This window comes from Entelurus aequoreus, linkage group LG25, assembly GCF_033978785.1.
Source record: "Entelurus aequoreus isolate RoL-2023_Sb linkage group LG25, RoL_Eaeq_v1.1, whole genome shotgun sequence".
Lineage (NCBI taxonomy): Eukaryota > Metazoa > Chordata > Actinopteri > Syngnathiformes > Syngnathidae > Entelurus > Entelurus aequoreus.
This window is the reverse complement of record NC_084755.1, coordinates 10,302,680-10,324,985: the sequence shown is the minus strand read 5'-3', so window position 1 is coordinate 10,324,985 and position 22,306 is coordinate 10,302,680. Positions and strand designations below refer to the sequence as shown.

At 40.6% G+C, this 22,306-nt stretch overlaps 1 protein-coding gene across 8 annotated transcripts; it reads left to right on the top strand.

Moving 5' to 3' along the window:
• Window positions 1–1,304: 1,304 nt before the first annotated feature.
• Window positions 1,305–21,813, top strand: LOC133642766 (MHC class II regulatory factor RFX1-like). Of its 8 annotated transcripts, none has more exons than XM_062037145.1 (19): window positions 1,305–1,438; window positions 8,969–9,214; window positions 9,275–9,346; window positions 10,677–10,786; window positions 10,868–10,963; window positions 12,863–12,960; window positions 13,040–13,469; window positions 14,077–14,288; window positions 15,986–16,105; window positions 16,209–16,342; window positions 16,417–16,535; window positions 16,647–16,753; window positions 16,891–17,042; window positions 18,659–18,756; window positions 18,875–19,024; window positions 19,107–19,315; window positions 19,382–19,535; window positions 20,049–20,094; window positions 20,171–21,813. In XM_062037145.1, the coding sequence occupies exons 2-19, from the start codon at window positions 8,989–8,991 to the stop codon at window positions 20,329–20,331; spliced, it is 2,694 nt and encodes an 897-aa protein (XP_061893129.1). In that variant the 5' UTR covers window positions 1,305–1,438; window positions 8,969–8,988; the 3' UTR covers window positions 20,332–21,813. The 8 variants fall into 8 exon arrangements, with proteins under 8 accessions (XP_061893129.1, XP_061893130.1, XP_061893132.1 ...); XM_062037146.1 differs by having other exon boundaries at window positions 8,969–9,346; window positions 13,040–13,110; window positions 13,186–13,469; XM_062037148.1 differs by having other exon boundaries at window positions 8,969–9,346; window positions 13,040–13,418; window positions 14,113–14,288.
• Window positions 21,814–22,306: the final 493 nt, after the last annotated feature.

Genomic DNA, 22,306 nt, shown 5'->3' with positions numbered 1-22,306 from the left:
CCCTGTCATAATTATCATCATAATAATCATAATGGGTAGCCCGTAAGGACCAGATGAGTAGCCCGCCGGCCTGTTCTAAAAATAGCTCAAATAGCAGCACTTACCAGTGAGCTGCCTCTATTTTTTAAATTGTATTTATTTACTAGCAAGCTGGTCTCGCTTTGCCTGACATTTTTAATTCTAAGAGAGACAAAACTCAAATAGAATTTGAAAATCCAAGAAAATATTTTAAAGACTTGGTCTTCACTTGTTTAAATAAATTCATTATTTTTTTTTACTTTGCTTCTTATAACTTTCAGAAAGACAATTTTAGAGAAAAAAATACAACCTTAAAAATTGTTTTAGGATTTTTAAACACATATGCATTTTTACCTTTTCAATTCCTTCCTCTTCTTTCCTGACAATTTAAATCAATGTTCAAGTAAAATTATTTTTTTTATTGTAAAGAATAATAAATACATTTTAATTTAATTCTTCATTTTAGCTTCTGTTTTTTCGACGAAGAATATTTGTGAAATATTTCTTCAAACTTATTATGATTAAAATTCAAAAAAAATATTCTGGCAAATTTAGAAAATCTGTAGAATCAAATTTAAATCTTATTTCAAGGTCTTTTGAATTTCTTTTAAAATTTTTGTTCCGGAAAATCTAGAAGAAATAATGATTTGTCTTTGTTAGAAATATAGCTTGGTCCAATTTGTTATATATTCTAACAAAGTGTAGATTGGATTTTAACCTATTTAAAACATGTCATCAAAATTCTAAAATTAATCTTAATCGGGAAAAATTACTAATGATGTTCCATAAATTCTTTTTTTTTAAAGTTTTTCTCTTCTTTTTTTCGGTTGAATTTTGAATTTTAAAGAGTCGAAATTGAAGATAAACTATGTTTCAAAATTTAATTGTCAGTTTTTTCGTGTTTTCTCCTCTTTTAAACCGTCCAATTAAGTGTAAATATCATTAATTATTAATAATAACATAGAGTAAATTGAGCAAATTGGCTATTTCTGGCAATTTATTTAAGTGTGTATCAAACTGGTAGCCCTTCGTATTAATCAGTACCCAAGAAGTAGCTCTTGGTTTCAAAAAGGTTGGTGACCCCTGAATTATGATCATGATTTCTGGTTATGTTAGGCCTTGCTGGCCCACCACTGATAGTACCTGCTTGCAAATAGGCGTGGAGGGTTCCGCGTTCATATGGCAAGTACTGTCCCTTTAAGAGAATTTGGTCATTCTCAGCCAATCAGAGGCGGGCAGGGGGAAGGGGGAGGGAGCGGGGTGGATAGCAACAGTTGCCCTGGTGAGGACGAGGCGCCATAGCCACGGTAGCCCTGGCGACAAGAACCCGGCAACGAGAATCAACAACAACAACGACCGAAACGGCCATAAATTTAAAAGACGACATTTTACCACCGGGAAAACACACGTGGAACCACAGGTGACGCTCACACGCGGGATATCTGACGTCCTTTCCCGGGTGACATGAAGTGGGCTATTTTACCCTTCTTTCACTTGCCATAATAAATAGCCGGATTCTACAATTACTCTTGAAGCTAGCGATCATTTGCGGTGTTGCTTTCGCGCTCACTCGTCTTCGGGTTGTCAAGTGAATTTGTCGGCTCGCCTTCCTGCCGCGACTACGCAGCCAGCGGATGCTGCGGGCCGTTGTTATGGCGATGTCAGAAAGCGAAATGTAACAGTTACAAAATGGCGGTTGTTGAGGCGTTAGCTTGACAGTTAGCATCGCCGGGGGTCACACCACACCGGGCTTGTGTTGTTCAATTCCCGCGAGTTACAGTTCACAATCAGCCTGCATGGATTTGAACATTTTAACGAAATAAATAAATAAAATCCCTAAATTCAGCACCAAAGTCAACGAGCACGTTGCGTCGAATGCACAACAAGAGGCCGAATTAGGATAGCCAAGATGTGTGCGGCACGCCAACAATAACACATGAGTGTTAAAATGGACACACGGTGGTTTTGCATGTGTGTGAATATTCAAAAAATGGTCATAGAAGAGAGTCTGGCAGTTTTGGTGCTGGCGGCGGGTTTTGACCATGTAAGGGGCGTGTCAAAACAAAGCTACTGAATATTTAATTCAATATAAGCAGCGTCGCCTTGGAGCAGGCCTGGGCAATTATTTTGACTCGGGGGGGGGAGCCAAATTTAGAGAAAAAAATGTGTCTAGGGGCCAATGTTCCCTCTCATTTTTCATGTGTGTGAGCAAACGCAAAAACTCCCTGAGCATTTAGTGGAGCCCATGTGAGCAACATCAGACGTGCACACTGTGGCTACACCAGCAGCACATCTGTCCCAAACCTGACTAAATCCATCCATCCATTTTTGCTACCGCTTGTCCCTTTCGGGGTCGCTGGAGCCTATCTCAGCTGCATTCGGGCGGAAGTCCCCACCTCATCGCAGGGCCAACACAGATAGACAGACAAGTTAAAGTTAAAGTACCAATGATTGTCACACACACACGAGGTGTGGTGAAATTTGTCCTCTGCATTTGACCCATCCCCTTGATCACCCCCTGGGAGGTGAGGGGAGCAGTGGGCAGCAGCGTAGCCGTGCCCGGGAATCATTTTTGGTGATTTAACCCCCAATTCCAACCCTTGATGCTGAGTGCCAAGCAGGGAGGTAACGGGTCCCATTTTTATAGTCTTTGGTATGACCCGGCCAGGGTTTGAACTCACAACCTACCGATCTCAGGGCGGACACTCTAACCACTAGGCCACTGAGTAGGTAGAGAGGTAGTAGACAACATTATCTTATTATTATAATCAAATGACAGCAGTCATTTCCATGAGGTTATTTTCTAATATAAGTGTTTAGGCCCACTTACAATGACAATAACAACAAATATGGTTTTTCATGAACTGTGTACTTGTATTGTTTGTCCGGGTGGAGGTCCTGCTTTGGAAATAATTTGTACCCCTTTCAGACATTGCATTTATCCATCCATCCATCCATTTTCTACCGCTTATTCCCTTTGGGGTCGCGGGGGGCGCTGGAGCCTATCTCAGCTACAATCGGGCGGAAGACAAGTCGCCACCTCATCGCAGGGCCAACACAGATAGACAGACAACATTCACACTCACATTCACACAATAGTTCCCATTAATACATTCACATGTTGCACAATGAGATGTAAGCAGGGGATCATGTGTACATTCCTGCAACTTCCTGTTAATAAGAAATATATTTTTATTAGTATTTATTTAATATACTAACAGCATTTCATGATTAGTATTTATAAATTAAGATTCCTGATAAATGACACTAGAATAAGCACACATTTGATTGGTAAATCATAGTGTAACGACCTGGAATGACACTTTATGTGTGGTGTTGGAGTTGTCCGACTTTTTGTGTGGCTGTAAACGCATCACTGGCTAAGTGCCATATGTGCATGTGTTGGCGCAAGTGAGAAGGAGCGAGCGGCTGCTGTTGATATAACAAAGTTGCTTTTGGTCTGGTTTGTACTGCAGAAAATTACCAGTTTTGCTAGATATCATTTTTTTTACTAATGTTTTGGTGATGTGTTTATGGCCGACAATAAAGAGTTTTGCTCAGTAAAGTGATGGATGGAATTCATGTCCTCAAAGCGTCTCGACAGATGTTATAATATTTGAACAATGATGACGAAAACTGTTTCCTCTGTCGTGTCCGTGTCGTGTCGAAAATTGTTATGCGCTTATTTTTTTATTTGATTTTGTGCGTGGCATAGATTTGCCGTGCGCAGAGGACGCTTGAGCAGTGCGCAATTGCACAGACGCGCACCTTAGAGGGAACATTGCGGGGCCGGTATATCTATTTTTAGGAACACTAATACAAAACCTCACAATAATGTCTGATTGAATGCTAAAAAAGTTATGACAGACCGCCTTAAAAAACGTAATGGAATTTTAAATTTTTCTATGAACGATAAAACACTGAATATTGACAACATATGAACGTCACACCCCCTTTCGATCGACATGTTTTACAATCAAGTGAAACGCAACAAAAATGCATCAAACTGTGAAATATGAACGCGAAGGGTACAAAATATACCCACCTAAAATCTGATATATCTGATATTTGCTGCATTTCCCCCAGGGATCAATAAAGTACTTTCTATTCTATTATATTCTATTCTATATATCACTAAGCTTTAGAACTTTGTTGTGAAAATTTCCTTCCCCGTCTGTGGAAACGCTTCCCGCCCACACTGCTTGGTGCCTCGTCTGAGCTGCTGTGATGTAGATTACCATAGTAACTAGTCAGATTACCCATAGTAACTAATTTGATTACCATAGTAACTAATTAGATGACCATAGTAACTAATTAAAAGACCATAGTAGCTCATTAGATTACCATAGTAACTCACTAAATGACCATAGTAACTAATTAGATGACCATAGTAACTAATTAGATGACCATAGTAGCTCATTAGATTACCATAGTAACTCACTAAATGACCATAGTAACTAATTAGATGACCATAGCAACTAATTAGATCACCATAGTAACTAGTATATCATCCAAAAGCGCAGATTCCAAGCATTGAAATACTTTGTATAGTTGAAGACTTACAGTCATTAGAAAACTTCACTGCACATCATAATGGCAGCTACACTTTCCATCTTAAAGATCTAAAACAAGTATTTGGGAATGTCCGGCGGGCCAGATTGAAAAGCTCAACAGGCCGCATGTGGGCCCCGGGCCTTAATTTGCCCAGGTCTGCCTTGGAGTAAGCCGTTGGTCCCCAACCTTTTTTGCACCAGGGACCGGTTTAATGTAGGCATTATTTTCATTAACTTGCTTCCACGTGTGGCAGAAAGATATAGCAAATAAAGTGCATGAAAAATGAATACATGAAAAAACTCACCATGACATTCAAGTAGTGGGAGACATTGGCATTTTCCCTTTGCAAAAAAAGGTTTCCATAGACTTTTGTATTTTGCTAATTTTTGCTAGTAGTAGGCTTTGTTTAGGCTTTAGTATCTCATAGGTTATAGGTGATACATCACATTCAAGGACAAGAGCATGGATCTGTAAGAAAGTTAAGATGATGATGATTGTCACACACACACACTAGGTGTGGTGAAATGTGTCCTCTGCATTTGACCCATCCCCTTGTTACCCCCTGGGAGGTGAGGGGAGCAGTGAGCAGCAGCGGTGGCCGCGCTCAGGAATCATTTTGGTGATTTAACCCCCAATTCCAACTAGGGCTGGGCGATACATCGAATATACTCGATATATCGCGGGTTTGTCTCTGTGCGATATAGAAAATGACTATATCGTGATATTCGAGTATGTGTTCTCAGGCAGTTGTTTTTAGCTGCAGGCATTACACTACAGGCTCTTCTCACTCTTTCCCGTCTCTCCTACTCACAGAGACATAAAACAAGCGCACCTTCTTACATACGTCACATACTGTCGCACGTGCAACGTCACACGCTCTCGCGGAGCAGAGAGGTAGCAGCGTGGGTAACGTTCGCTGTGATGCTAGCGGAGTGGTGCGAGTGGTAACACGAGAGAAAGAAGGTGCGAATCTGGTAACAAATGAAGGAAGAATTCATTCCCAAGAAAAACAGCACGGGGTCCATCGTCTGGCGGTGTTTTGGCTTCAAGCGGGAAGATGTCGAACAGACAACCGTAATATGTCAAGTATTCGGCAAAAGCGTTGCTACAAAAAGTAGCACCACTGCTAATTTGTAGCATGACTTGAAAAGTGACTTGAAAAGTCACCCGCTAGAAAAATGGAGAGTGCTTGAAACTCCGCATGTCAACATCTCCGGCCGGTGCCACACCAACAAAATGCCCAAGCAACCATTTCCACATCAACACCGTATGAAAAAATAGTCAACAACAGAAGGAGATAACGTCTGCAGGAACCTACCACATAGCGAAGGGCATTTTTATAGTCGTTGGTATGACTCGGCCGGGGTTTGAACCCACAACCTACCGATCTCAGGGCGGACACTCTAACCACAAGGCCATCTACTCAGTGACCTTAATTTAGGGATTTTTTTTGTTCTTTGTTAAATGATTGCGACGTGATCGATGCAGGCTGATTGTAAACTGTAACTCGCGGGAATTGAACAACACAAGCCAGGTGTGGTGTGACCCCGGCGATGCTAGCTGTCAAGTTAACGCCTCAACAACCGCCGTTTTAAGTCTAATTGCTGCAGCTGACATTTTAACCCTTTGAAAGGTATCTACTCTTTTAAATTTGATTACCATGATCACCATTTTGAACACACTTTGTGCAAATTTATAAAGTTAAAGGTAAAGTACCCGTGATTGTCACACACACACACTAGGTGTGGCGAAATTATTCTCTGCATTTGATCCAACCCTTGATGCTGAGTGCCAAGCAGGAGGTAACGGGTCCCATTTTTATAGTCTTTGGTATGACTCGGCCAGGGTTTGAACTCACGACCTACTGATCTCAGGGCGGACACTCTAATCTGGTTGAATTTATTTAGGGATATTTTTTTTTTCGTTAAATGATTGCGACGTGATCGATGCAGGCTGATTGTAAACTGTAACTCGCGGGAATTGAACAACACAAGCCAGGTGTGGTGTGACCCCGGCGATGCTAACTATCAAGCTAACGTGCTAAGCTTGTAAGAAAGCTATAAATATTTGACATTAGTTCTAAAATATTTCTGTGGGTTACTATTTTCCATTCTAAAAGTTATGTATTCATATTTTGTGCAATATTTCATATGTAGATACACTAATGTTAGCTTTTTTGGTCCAATTTTCCATGTGTAAATACATCCGTTATTGCTAACTACTTATGTAAAAGGGCGATGTGCAATAATACCAGCACTTTAACTTACTAGGCCAAAGGAGATGTGTGTTTTCTTCCTTCAGCACAATTATTATATGCAACAATTTAGTACTTCTCCATCTGCCTTATGCACATTAACTCCTATGGTCACTTAGTTCCTGATCTGCCCTGATCAGGAACTAGCTAGATGGAACCTAGCTTTTGGCTACGATTTGGCACCTTTACATTTTATATGTTTATTAATGTGCATTGTCCCATGTGACAAAGATGTAACAAATATAGCAAATGGCGACTTCCTATTAGGAGATTTATAATACATCTATGAACAAGCTTATTGGTTTGTCTGGTGGGACTGGCCAACGTTAAGTAGGAGAAAATGCGGTCGGTTATAAATTATTTCATGTCTCTGTGCGGCCCGGTAGCAAATGCATCACAGACAGGTGGTTGGGGACCACTGGAGTAAGCAACAAATGCAATGATATAGCTCCACCCGATCAGTGTTTATTTTTTAGTCAAACATGTAGCCTGAATTGTTGTTTAAATAACAGCGAAGGGCCCACTCACTTCTAGTTGATGTTAAACATGACGATGAACATGAGGTTCATTCTTTCTGTCTTTCTTCTTTCTTTAGTTTATTTTGAACATGAACACAATTACAGCATAATACATCACACAATTTCATATCATTTCACTTTACATCATGTCCGAAAAGGAGTAGGAAGAAGCAAAGCTTATTTAATCCGACCCCTTACCCACTTCAGAGTGTTTACAGATACATACGTTCATTTACTGACTTCTTTTTGTAGCACAATGACATGCGTGAATGGTTAACAAAGCGGGTTTTGTAATAGATCAGTCAGTCATGATAAACATACTGAGATGAAAAATATCCCATTTTAAATGAGGTTGAAGGTGTTTCTCATAATTCTTCTTATTTGTACTTTGTAAGCACTATTAATTTGAACAACCTATTGAAGTGGATCATATCAGTACATTGTTTAACTTCTTTACTTAATCCATTCCATAGTTTAATTACATATACTGATATGCTAAAGGTTTTTAGTGTCGTACGAGCATACAAATGTTTTAAATTAGATTTTCCTCTAAGGTTGTATTTCTCCTCTTTAGTTGATAACAATTGTTGTACATTCTTTGGCTTTGTACATCATTTTAGCGGTTTGCAATTTTACCAAATCATCGATCTTTAATATTTTTGACTCAATTAATTTTTTTCCTTCATTTTCATTTATTTATTTATTTCAGGAAATGACATAAAAAAAAGTACAAAGTTGACAACACATAATAATATAAACTAATATAGTGCAAAAGATAATGTACAGTATGTAATGCATGATTGTCCAGTTTTGCCTGAACGGGAGTGGGAAGAAGATCATTTATTTGATCCCACCCTTAGTTCTCCATTCAGTGATTATTCCATTGAGTTTCACTGTTACTTTGTTCAAGGATTAGAATACAAAAGTTGTATCATATTGGCATTACCACAGGTAACAATAATTATTACACTGTAACAATAATTTGTATCAACAATGTAGGAAGAATGAATATACCAACCATGGTAATAGACAAAATACCAACAATGGTAATAGACAACATAGCAATAATGGTAAGGAAACAAATATAACAATACATAAAGGGTTTGTATGTTCTCTATATCCAACATTATGTATCAGTCTAATTGATCTTTTTTGTAACACGGTTAACGAATGAAGCGCACATTTGTAATTATTTCCCCATATTTCTACACAATAACTCAGATATGGTAACACCAGCGAGCAGTAGAGAATATGAAGGGATTTTTGGCCCAGGACGTATTTGTCTTCATTCAAACAGACACACAGAATATAGCACGTTAAATGAATGCGGTCAGTGAGTGGACTATAGTCAATGTAGTGCAGTACTTTGTTAGCTTGTTCCACTGGTAAAAGGCAGTGTGATCGCATTACATGCAGGTAATAAGATACTACCTTGCTCCACCTCTAAATTAGCTGGCCAGCCCTGTATTTCACAACCCTCTTTGCATCCAGTGGAACAAGTACGGAATTACTACTACTGCCTAGAAATAAAAACATATGACAATATTGCTAATACTGTATATCTTAATGCAGACTATAGCATCCAATGTTTACCCCTAAGATAATGATGTGACTTTGTTTTCAGGGTGATTCCCAGCCTGTGTAATGGCCACTTCAGGCTATGTCGGCGAGATCCAGCCTGCGGCCCAATCTCAAGGGGCTGTCGGCACGTCTGGCCAGCCCGACGCCAGCTCCACGCCTGCAACTACCCCTCAGTTCCTAGCTGAGATCCAAACCACTGTGGTCACCCCTACGGTTGTCACATCCACAGGCCAAACTGCACCCTCACCTGAACAATCCACTTCCATCAGCACTCAGAAGCCGACTACAGGTAGTCAAACCCAGACCACAGCTCCGGCCCAACCCGCTCAGACTCATTATGTGACGGCAGAAATTCAGAGCTCTCCCACACAGTCTGGAAATGGACAAAGCGCTCCCCAATACATCGTTGTTACAGTTACAGGTATTGCCGAACACATACAGTATATTAATTAATGTAATATACAGTCGCGATCAAAAGTTTACATACACTTGTAAAGAACATAATGTCATGGCTGTCTTGATGAAGTTTGGTTATTTTATGAATTTATTATGGGTCTACTGAAAATGTGACCAAATCTGCTGGGTCAAAAGTATACATACAGCAATGTTAATATTTGGTTGCATGTCCCTTGGCGGGTTTCACTGCAATAAGGCGCTTTTGGTAGCCATCTGACCACAGAACTTTCCTCCAGAAGGTCTTATCTTTGGCCATGTGATGTCAGATGAAGCAAAAATTTAGCTGTTTGGTCACAATACCCAGCAGTATGTTTGGAGGAGAAAAGGTGATGTCTTTAATCCCAGGAACACCACTCCTACCGTCAAGCATGGTGGTGGTAGTATTATGCTCTGGGCCTGTTTTGCTGCCAATGGAACTGGTGCTTTACAGAGAGTAAATGGGACAATAAAAAAGGAGGATTACCTCCAAATTCTTCAGGACAACCTAAAATCATCAGCCCAGAGGTTGGGTCTTGGGCGCAGTTGGGTGTTCCAACAGGACAATGACCCCAAACGCACGTCAAAAGTGGTAAATGAATGGCTAAATCAGGCTAGATTTAAGGTTTTAGAATGGCCTTCCCAAAGTCCTGACTTAAACGTGTGGACAATGCTGAATAAACAAGTCCATGTCAGAAAACTACGGTAACAAATTTAGCTGAACTGCACCAATTTTGTCAAGAGGAGTGGTCAAAAATTCAAGCAGAAGCTTGTGGATGGCTACCAAAAGCGCCTTATTGCAGTGAAACTTGCCAAGGAACATGTAACCAAATATTTACATTGCTGTATGTATACTTTTGACCCAGCAGATTTGGTCACATTTTCAGTAGAGCCATAATAAATTCATAAAATAACCAAACTTCATGAATGTTTTTTGTGACCAACAAGTATGTGCTCCAATCACTCTATCACAAAAAAATAAGAGTTGTAGAAATGATTGGAAACTCAAGACAGCCATGACATGATGTTCTTTACAAGTGTATGTAAACATTTGATCGCGACTGTAGGCTATCACTTTGCCTTCTTTACATTGCATATAACTGTGTTAATATTTCTGTATAAAGTCATAAAAGTTGTAGTAATACAGCCTTGTCTAATGAAGTGATGGCACATGTAAATGGTTTGGCAGACGAGTGTGAGTGCAGGGGCGGTAAATCTGGCCCATGTGACTGTGCCCTTATGGTAGATGGCACTGTTGGTTCAGTTACAATTCCTCTGTATGATGAAGTCTTCTTATTGCCGACAAATTGGTCTCACAGAGGGCTCCCTCCACTCGAGCGACAGTGTATCGGATTCCAGCTCCCCTCCAGCTGTCATACAGACAGGCGTTCCCACGCAAGTCGTTCAACAGGTCCAATCAGCCCAGCAGGTGAAATGTTCTCACATGCAAAACACCTCACAGACATGTCTTTGCTCTAAAAAAAACCAAATCTTATATTTGTTTGCGCAGAGGTCCGTTGTGCAGGCTACCTCGCAGATAGCCAAGACCGAGCCCGGAACACAGCTCAGTGTCACCAGTCTACAGTCAGTTCATATCAGCCCAGAGGTAAGTGTGGAACAAAGAAGCACCTGTTGCAATCAGTCCCTCCAGGATTTCTCAGGCTTTTGTTGTCCTTGTTTAAGAATAAGTAATACATTAACAAATATAAAGAACAAAAAAACTCCTTGGAGCATATTACCAATATTGTACACAAAAATGTGTAAAATAGGCTTTATTCAGCCACAACAAAGTACATTTGTATTCTTGTCAGGAAAAGACTCGAAAGGTCATCCCAGCCTTCACACAAATATAAAAGTACAACTTTCACATTTAAAAATCATAAATTTTTAAGACGAGTAAACAATGCAAATACTGTCAAGGAACATTACTATAAAGATGCCACTTTCCTTACCAGCTGTACTCTGACTATTGTATTCTAAGTATATCCACATTTTTTCATAAATGTTTTCATTTTCCTTTATTTAACCAGGTAAAAACTCATTTAGAATAAAATCTCTTTTACAATAGTAAAATGTGTTTATTTTTAGTATCCTATCTTGAAAAGAAACTTTAATACAAGTGAGTCTTGTTCAAAACATTAGGAGAGACCAACATTTTTGCGGAAGATTTCTAAAAATCACTGGAGCGCTATCATATAGAAGCACTTTTTTTGCATAACAATATATACATGATTATGTATATATTCTGTATTCATAACGTGTATGTGCAGTGTGTTCCATTTGCTGCCATTTTTACACATATAATGTGGCCAATTCCCACAAATGCATGCATATACAGTAGTTTACAAACACCACCAAAGGCCAATCCTTTGTGTCTGTTGTCTGCTTTGTGTGTATGTTTTGCTGTTGAAAAGTGCTTGTCGATTGTAAACATTTGTTTATGTTCCAACATATTGCCATTGAAAACATTGGGGAAACATGGAGCGCAATCTTTTGCGGGGATTTTATGTTGGTAAATGACAGGTGCAGGGACAGATTTAATTAAACATTACACATGCGCATTTGTTGACAAAATCAATTTGGCAAAAACTATGATGATTGGCCAAAATGAGCGGGACAATTTTGGAGATTGGACAAAGTTGCAGGGCTGTGCATGATTTGCAGAGATTTGTTGATTTTGTGAAACTTGGTGCGATCTGCAACATTATAAACTCCTGAAGGGTCTGAGCAATGCAACCATTTTGATATAATTGGTGCTAATTAGTGTTGTAAGTGAGTATACCCCTAAGCAAGCATTTTTATTATGGTATATCTTTCGAAGGCACAATACTATAGAAATATAACCTTGGATATACTTTAGAGTAGTGAGTATTCAACTTGTATGGTATCAATTTACAACACAGCCATTATTGTCTAACTAGCTGGCAATGCAAGTGATTAGCAAAACTATTCAATCTTGTATACAGTCAAGCATGGTGATGGTAGCATCATAGTCCTGGGCTGCATAAGTAGGGAGATTAGGCTCATTTGGGAATCATGAATTTCAACATGACATTGTGAAGGTGACCTATGAGATACAGTATAATAAAATGCTTGCTGAAATATCAGACATGTAAGGAGTGTACTCACGTTTGTGACCTACTGTACGTGACAATCATCACTGAAAATGTGTGCTTAGTTTACAATTGTCACCATGTGGTGGCATTTAGCTCCTTTTTAGAGAGCTTTAGACAGCGTGCAGAATCTATGGAAGGCATCAGGCAGCGCTTAGGACAGTGCTTAGGCTTCAGAGCAGGCCACAGACTTCTTGGTTCCTGTGGACATCAGTCACTCGAACCAGCCAGCCCATGAACAGGTTGAGAGAGACTCGTCAGCCACACCCAAGTAGGTCCCGGACACAAGGGAGATGGCAGCTATAGAGTTAACTGATGTCCATAAATGAGTGTGCATAGATGATCTGATTCTCTTCAGCTGAAGAACTGATGCGTTAGTGTGTTTTTCATAGGTCCAACAGCAGCTGACACCAGTGCAGGTGCAACATGTGTACACTAATCCAGTGCAGTATGTGGAAGGAGGAGATGCCAACTACACCACCAGCACCATGTTAGAGTCATTCCCTAACCTAAAGATTTTGCAGTTTAATTTCTCAAGGCTCAAACTAATCTAGTCTGTTTCCATCCAGTCGCCCCGGCACCTTCCCTTACACTGACACAGCCCTGTATACCCAGACCACCGCTGCTCAGTATTATGAAGGTCAGCCAACCTCAGGCTCGCAGGCCTCCACCCCTGGTACACCTCTAACTGTCTCTGTGACCGCTGGCACAACAGGAGCTGTGTCCATGTTTGTGGCTCAGCCTAGCAGTGCAGCAGGGGGAGGGTCCACAGTGGTGTCCACGGGTGGCACCGCAAATGGGTCAGGGGATGGGGCGGGCACTAATGGTGGCGCCACAGGAAGTTATGTGATCCAGGGGGGTTACATGCTGGGCAGCAGCAGTAACAGCGGCGGGGCAGCTGGCAACAGTCAGAGCTACTCCCACACCGCCCGTGCCTCCCCAGCCACTGTGAGTATAACAGAAGGCGAAGAGAGTAGCGTGCCGTCGGCAGACAAAAAGGTATGCAGAGGCTCCAAGCGAAGGAATTTCTTTTTGTTCTGTTATCATTCGTACAACCCTTTGGTGCCACACACTGATGTCAAGTGGAAATCACAATTAAAAATACTCTGATTCCTACAGTTAGAGAACACAAAACAAATACAAACCATCTTTTGCCATTGAACCCAATTGAAGCTGTTGAAAAACACCATTATTTTTAACTGTGATTTCCAGCTCAAAGGAAAACCAAACCATGACCTCATTGCTTTCATACCATTACAATGCATGTGATGAGGGGCACCTTTTGATTTTCCTGAAATGCCCCAACACCATGACAACAATGACATCCTAAAAAAAACATCCATGTGATAATGGTTACCAACTTATGTTTGGCAGACATCCCATCAGTATTTCCGGTCATTACTGTAATTCATTGCATACCAATGTTGTATGCCACGGCACGCACACAAAGGTATTTGTGTTTTCATTCCAAAATGACCCGCAAAGTGTATACAAAGTGTTTTGTGTCCGCGTTCAATTAAAACATAAACATGCATGCAACATATGTCAGTTTGTTGATGTGTGTTTTGAATGTTTGCATGCTTTGCAGCTTTGCTAATTGCAACAGTCTCCTGTTTGTCCCCTGCCTGCTGGTCAGGTACAGTGGTTGCTGGACAACTACGAGACTGCTGAAGGAGTCAGTCTACCACGTTCGACCCTCTACTGCCACTACCTGCTGCATTGCCAGGAACAGAAACTGGAGCCTGTTAATGCCGCCTCTTTTGGGAAACTCATTCGATCTGTTTTCATGGGGCTACGCACACGACGACTTGGCACACGGTAAGATAGGTCAATATGTCATTCATGTAAGATATATTTTGAACCTACTGTCGTGGTCAAAAGTTTACATACACTTGTAAAGAACATAATGTCATGGCTGTCTTGAGTTTCCAATAATTTCTACAACTCTCTACAACTTTTTTTGTGATAGAGTGATTGGAGCACATACTTGTTGGTCACAAAAAAACATTCATGAAGTTTGGTTCTTTTATCATTTTATTATGGGTCTACTGAAAATGTGACCAAATGTGCTGGGTCAAAAGTATACATACAGCAATGTTAATATTTGGTTACATGTCCCTTGGCAAGGTTCACTGCAATAAGGCGATTTTGGTAGCCATCTGACCACAGAACTTTCCTCCAGAAGGTCTTATCTTTGTCCATTAGATGTCAGATGAAACAAAAATTGAACTGTTTGGCCACAATACTCAGCAATGTGTTTAGAGGAGAAATGGTGAGGCCTTTAATCCCAGGAACACCACACCTACCGTCAAGCATGGTGGTGGTAGTATTATGCCCTGTTTTGCTGCCAATGGAACTGGTGCTTTACAGAGAGTAAATGGGACAATGAAAAAGGAGGATTACCTCCAAATTCTTCAGGACAACCTAAAATCATCAGCCCGGAAGGTTGGGTCTTGGGCGCAGTTGGGTGTTCCAACAGGACAATGACCCCAAACACATGTCAAAAGTGGTAAAGGAATGGCTAAATCAGGCTAGAATTAAGGTTTTAGAATGTCCTTCCCAAAGTCCTGACTTAAACGTGTGGACAATGCTGAAGAAACAAATCCATTTCAGAAAACCAACACATTTAGCTGAACTGCACCAATTTTGTCAAGAGGAGTGGTCAAACATTCAACCAGAAGCTTGCCAGAAGCTTGTGGATGGCTACCAAAAGCCCCTTATTGCAGTGAAACTTGCCAAGGGACATGTAACCAAATATTAACATTACTGTATGTATACTTTTGACCCAGCAGATTTGGTCACATTTTTGGTAGACCCATAATAAATTGATAAAAGAACCAAACTTCATGAATGTTTTTTGTGACCAACAAGTATGTGCTCCAATCACTCCATCACAAAAAAATAAGAGTTGTAGAAACGATTGGAAACTCAAGACAGCCATGACATTATGTTCTTTACAAGTGTAAGTAAACTTTTGACCACGACTGTGTTTATCCATAATTTCACTTGTGCCTGTTTGAATTTACCAACGGGATACCTGTCACAGTCTCCTCTGGCTTTCATTTGCTAATTTTCGTGTTTTATGTGAATGATGAGAGAAGTGCTGAGACATAATCCGCTCACTTTCTCTTAACATGTAATTGATTTGCATAACAAACTGTTCCTTCCTGCACAGTAGTGGCATTCTTACAGAAGACAAATTGTGTGGAAAATCTTAATGCATGGCAAAATGTTCTTAGTGTGGGTGGGATTGTGGGCAGTGATGAAAACACAGCATGTGAGAGGAGAGGCCGTGCAAGTTTAGCAAGTTTGGCTGAATTAATTATTTGGAATATTATGTACAGTTCACTTTACTGTAAATAGAGCTCACCTTTGACATCACAATAATGAACAAAGTAATTTTAAATACTACTACATTGGGCTAAGGATCAAGGCAGGCTTTCCTTGCCTAGTCTATTTTATTGTAAATAGAGGTTACCTTTGACTAGAAGAATGACCTTTTCTGTACTTTACAGGGGTAATTCTAAGTATCACTATTATGGGCTAAGGATCAAGGCAGGCTCGTCTCTTCTCCGCCTAATGGAAGATCAGCAACATCTTGCTATGAGGCAGCAGCCCTTCTCGCAGAAACAGAGGTATGCACGTGGCATCATGGTGAACCGGTCTCTGACTAAGATAGTTTTTGTTTCAATCATTGTGATTGTGCTGTTTCAAGTACTCTGTGTCTGGTCCAAACAGGTTGAAGCCTGTGCACAAAGTGGAGGGAATGACCAATGGGACTGCCACCGGAGCAGGCCAGCAGCAAATTCAGCAACAGGGTTCTGGACAAGTGGACATCAGCACCCAGGTTCAGCAGTACCAGCAATTCCTTGGTAGGTTCCTTTCGTTGAATGGCAGTATAGTCTTGAATGACTTTTCAAACTGAGAGTCTGTGTCTTTTGTCTAGATGCTTCCAGAACGCTCCCTGAGTTCCCAGACATAGACCTTCAGGGGAAGCCACCACCTGATGGTATTGAACTGGATCACATAAAGAGCTTTCAGCTGCTCTACAGAGAACACTGTGAGGTAATGAACACAAGTATTGTTGCAGAATGAAGTTCAGCTATTGTCCAAGGGTTGTTTATCGACTAACATATACGTCTAAGATCTGTTTTTCTTCCCTGTTTTCTCTGATAGGCCATACTGGATGTGATGGTCAATCTTCAATTCACCCTGGTGGAGACGCTGTGGAAAAGCTTCTGGAGGTTCGGCCAGAGTCAGGCTGGAGATGCCACACTGGCTGTGTGAGTTGCCCAGATCTGTTACTAACTGACCCCTTTTAATCAGTGAGCAGGGAGACTATTGAATATTTGACAAATTAATGTTTTTGTTCTGTTTGAAATTAATTAATGTATATAAGTAAAAACTGTGTGTTTACCAGTCATGACGAGTCAGAAAAGCGTCTCCCGAAGTCCTGCCTTGTGCTGCTGTGCAAGTATGAGCCTGTTGTGCGCTGGAGCCGTGACTGTGACAACAGCCTCTACCAGGGCCTGGTGGAGATCCTCATTCCTGATGTACTCAGGCCAATCCCCAGTAAGGCGTCTCAATATTATCATACAGTGGCGATTTCTCTAAAGACTGCAAGGGAAACTTAGCCTCCCCTAACTTTTGTTCAGGATCAGTTACTTTTGCGCCAGTGGATGTGACTTCCTTCTCATTCATTATGGTAGCATTACAACGCATTAAACAGTGTTGAAGCTGAGCGTCCATTGAATTCAATGGGAAAGCAAAGAACGAGTTGTTACACTGCTGCCAGTCATTGGATAAATGCCAGTGTCCCATTGGCTTTGCTCTGCCAATGGGACACTGAGCTTCTCTGGAAGTGTATGGAAAGTTAGATCGGCTCCGGCTGGTCTGGATGCTGAGATTCCGCATGATAATGGTATGTTTTGTCTCTGGCTGAATCCCTTTTGAATTGACAGCAAAATGAGCGAATCAGGGATCTTGAAATACAATTGACTGATTGATTGATTGAAACTTTTATTAGTAGATTGCACAGTACAGTACATATTCCGTACAATTGACCACTAAATGGTAACACCCGAATAAGTTTTTCAACTTGTACACGTAAATCAATTCATGGTACAAATAGATACTATGAGCATAATACAGTCATCACACAAGTTAATCATCAGAGTATAAACATTGAATCATTTACATTATTTACAATCCGGGGGGTGGGATGTCGAGGGGGTTGGGGGGGAGGGGGTTAGGTGGTTAGGTTTGGTTGATATCAGCACTTCAGTCATCAACAATTATATCATCTGAGAAATGGACATTGAAACAGTGTAGGTCTGACTTTGTAGGATATGTACAGCGAGCAGTGAACATAGTGAGCTCAGAAAGCATAAGAACAAGTATATACATTAGAAATACATTTGATTATTTACATTTGATTATTTACAATCAGGGGAGGTGGGATGTGGAGGGGGGAGGGTGTTAGTCTAGGGTTGTAGTTGCCTGGAGGTGTTCTTTTAGTGCGGTTTTGAAGGAGGATAGAGATGCACTTTCTTTTACACCTGTTGGGAGTGCATTCCATATGGATGTGGCATAGAAGGAGAATGAGTTAAGACCTTTGTTAGATTGGAATCTGGGTTTAACGTGGTTTGTGGAGCTCCCCCTGGTGTTGTGGTTATGGCGGTCATTTACATTATGGAAGTAGTTTGACATGCACTTCGGTATCAGGGAGGTGTAGCGAATTTTATAGACTAGGCTCAGTGCAAGTTGTTTTACTCTGTCCTCCACCCTGAGCCAGCCCACTTCGGAGAAGTGGGTAGGAGTGAGGTGTGATCTGGGGTGGAGGTCTAGAAGTAACTTGACTAGCTTGTTCTCAAACCACTGCCAGAGCATTTGTTAAGTTTCATTCCATTGTTGCCATTTTACAGTCCTCTATGTCACGTTTTCCTTTAAAAATTTAGCATCTTTATATATCTTAGCTGTTATTGGAGACTGTACTCATGTTAGAGAGGAGAGGAAAATTAGCTTCTCCTACCTGTGTGTGTTTAAATATGTGTTCCAAATATATTTGTATATTTCTTATTTAGCATTTGTTTCAGGAATGTGTTTTGCTCTTCTGGAGTTTTAGTTAATCAAGGGAAATGCAAGCATACAACAATATTGCCCCTCTTTTTTTTCATTTTCTGCCTGAGGTGCCTTAACTCAAGCCATTCGGAATTTTGCCAAAAGCCTGGAAAGCTGGCTGACCAATGCAATGATGAACATCCCAGAGGAAATGGTTCGCATCAAGGTACAGTCTCCTCATGTATGAAGAAAACCCTCATGTCGGATGAATCATTATGATTATTTCTTGTAAAGCACATGCATCACCATCCTTATTTGCTTTCTTTAATCTTGCTGCGGTGTAGGTAACATCAGCCAATGCATTCGCTCAGACGCTGCGTCGTTACACCAGTCTGAACCATCTCGCACAGGCAGCCCGCGCCGTCCTCCAGAACACGGCCCAGATCAGCCAGATGCTCTCTGACCTCAACCGTGTTGATTTTGCTAACGTTCAGGTTAATGAAATATCCGCAGACTGCTCGTGCACTGGGTCAGGCCATCTTATCATCTTACCCTCATCTTGTTCATCCTGTGCAGGAGCAGGCCTCATGGGTGTGCCGCTGCGAGGACCGTGTTGTCCAGCGGCTGGAGCAGGACTTCAAGCTGACCCTCCAGCAGCAGAACTCCCTGGAGCAGTGGGCTGCCTGGCTGGATGGGGTAGTCTCCCAGGTGTTAAAGCCCCACCAACACAGCCCGACCTTCCCTAAAGCTGCCAAGCTCTTCCTGCTCAAGTGGTCCTTTTACAGGTGTGTTGTCATCCAATTTTGCTCATTCTGTTTTACGGCTAAATTTCTCTCATCTCTGCTCTCCAGTTCCATGGTGATTCGGGACCTCACCCTGAGAAGTGCTGCCAGTTTTGGCTCTTTTCACCTGATCCGCCTTCTGTATGATGAATATATGTACTACCTGATAGAGCACAGAGTAGCCCAGGCTAAAGGAGAGACCCCCATTGCCGTCATGGGAGAGGTAAACACACGCACGCACGCACAAGCATGCCTGAATACAAAAAAATGACATATTTACTACAGGTGGGAATCTTTGGCCACATCACGATTTGATTACGATTCAGGAGCTACGATGCGATTAATAATCGATTATTGATGCATCTTTAATTGATGTATATTATTGCAGTTTTGTTTCACTAAATGAGCATTTACCACTTGCAATTTTTAAAAACAGTGCATTTGTGAAAATAAATTAGCATCAGATTTATTAAATTCATGGAAATGTGTGCATAAGTGCCCTATAATAAATGAGCTGGTTGGATCTCTCAGTGAGGTGGCAAGCTGCAGTCAGCCAAATTTTAGAACTGTCTGCATTACCTTATTTACAATAAATAAATCCATTATCGATTATTGACATTTACTAATCGATTTTATAATCGTCCATGTCCGAATTGCGATGCATCTAAAAATCGATTATTTCCCACACCTCTATAATTTACAGTAACGGTGCCATATTTCCCTCTCTTGTGATTAGTTTGCCAGTTTAGGACGAGGTCTAAACATGGTGGATCCTGACAAAGGTACTCACGCACTAATATGGCAAAGTAACTGTGACCCTGGTGTGTGGTAAACAATTCCATATTCTAAACGGTTCAGAAGAAGAGGAGGAGGAGGACGACGAAAGTGATGAGGAAAGCCAGGAGCTGACCCTGCCGTCAGATGCTGTGGTGTTAGGAGACGAGTCCCTGGAGCCTCCCGCCAAGCTGGCCAGAACTGACCAGAGGGTCCTCTTCGCTGCGGGGTCAGCGAACGACTAACTAAAAGAATTGTACAAAAGAAGACCCGTGTATATACAGTACAGCATCTTATGTAAATGTTACGCACAGTTTTTCTGCATCCATCCTGCCAGGTGGGAGTCTCAGCTGGATACAGAAAGGTGCAATGTGCATTTTGACCTTCAGTTGTATGGATGTGAGAAAAGCAAATGTTGACAAATCCACGATGAACACACTGTTTGTCTGCAATGGGGAGCATGTACAACTGGACCCTGAGCTCTTAATATTTGCCAAATTTGGTTGTGGGGATTTTTTTGTTCTGTTTATCTTTTGTGTGTGTGTGCGCGTGTGTGTATGTGTGTGTGTGTGAATGTGTGTGTGTGCCCTATTTTCAGTGTTTGAATTAAGCTCACATTGAAGTTGTAATTGTGTATGTCAGTCCTTTAGGCTTTTAATTCACCTGTCATGAGAGTCCTGGTCGATTTAATTGCGTTCGTGTTCTTGGAGTGCCTGTCACAGCTGCTACACACCTGTACAGATAAAGATACAGCTGAGGACTCCCATGAGTTGCTGCCAAATCTCCCGTCTGTCTGTGTCACGTATTTATGCTCCAAGTGCTTCACTCTTGTTTTTAATTTAAAACATGCCCTCATTTACCTTTCATTTTGTTTCTCCCATGTCTGCCAAGCCTTGTTTGCGTTGACCTTTGTTTCAAATGATCTGTGCCTAAGTAAGAACAGTGATGTATAGCCTACTGTTTTATTTTCTTTTGTTTTTGAGCTGAATTGTCACTAAGTGAACCTGTTGTGCAGTGAACGGTGCTGTGATGTCACACATTGTAGACGACCTTTGTGTGAGTTGCTGATTTTATTTGTGATCCTCTGTCCTGTTCCTCATATCCGAAGACTTATCCACTCAAAGGCTAGCCTATTTGCACATATTGTCTTATGTATTTTAAAAAGCACTTCGAGGATTTTTTTAAAAATTGTTTTGGAAGTATTGTGTGTTTAAATGTAATCTGCTCAGTCCTCCATGATATCAATGCATTTTAACCTTCCTGCCAATAGTGTTGTTTTGCTTCATGAATCAATTTTCTTAAACACCGTTAGTCAAGATTGGTTGATACAGTATATATATGTAATTGTTAGTTTCTTATTATTTACATGTTTTGATGCCACAAACCCGCACATCTATCCTTTCTATGGAGTTCAAATAACTACACCACAGCTTATTACATATCACTGCAGTCTTTTTATTTATCTACAGAATATGTCATTGTTTACTAAAAAAATGTCCAGTCATTTTTATAGTGCATTGTTTCTTATGAACAATACAACTAAGTTAAAAGAACATGTTCAGTGCAGTGTTTTCTGGATTTGGTCTACTAAGTATGGCTGTGCCTTTGGAGGTGGTAGACTGCAACTCAGATGTTTACTTTAAAAAAATATAAATTAAAAGTTTTTAAAATTGCATTTCTTCTTTTTCCCATTTTGGCCCCAAATTTACATTTAGTGCCTTCAATTTGCAGTATAATTATTTGATATTTTTTCTGGATTAATATAGGGCTGCAACTAACGATTAATTTGATAATCGATTAATCGCTTCGATTAATAATCGGATAAAAGAGACAAACTACATTTCTATCCTTTCCAGTATTTTATTGGAAAAAAAACAGCATAATGGCACCATACTTATTTTGATTATTGTTTCTCAGCTGTTTGTACATGTTGCAGTTAGAAATAAAGGTTTATTAAAAAAAAATAAAATTAAATTGCCTCTGCACATGCGCATAGCATAGATCCAACGAATCGATGACTAAATTAATCGCCAACTATTTTTATAACCGATTTTAATCGATTAGTTGTTGCAGCCCTAGATTAATATATTATGTCTGATTAGCTGGCTTTTTTACTTTGTAAAAAATAAACAACAGTAACAATCAAAAGTTTGGAGACACTTTAATGAGGCGGTGTTTGTACCCTCTCGTTTTCCTACAAAATATGGAAATCATTGAGAG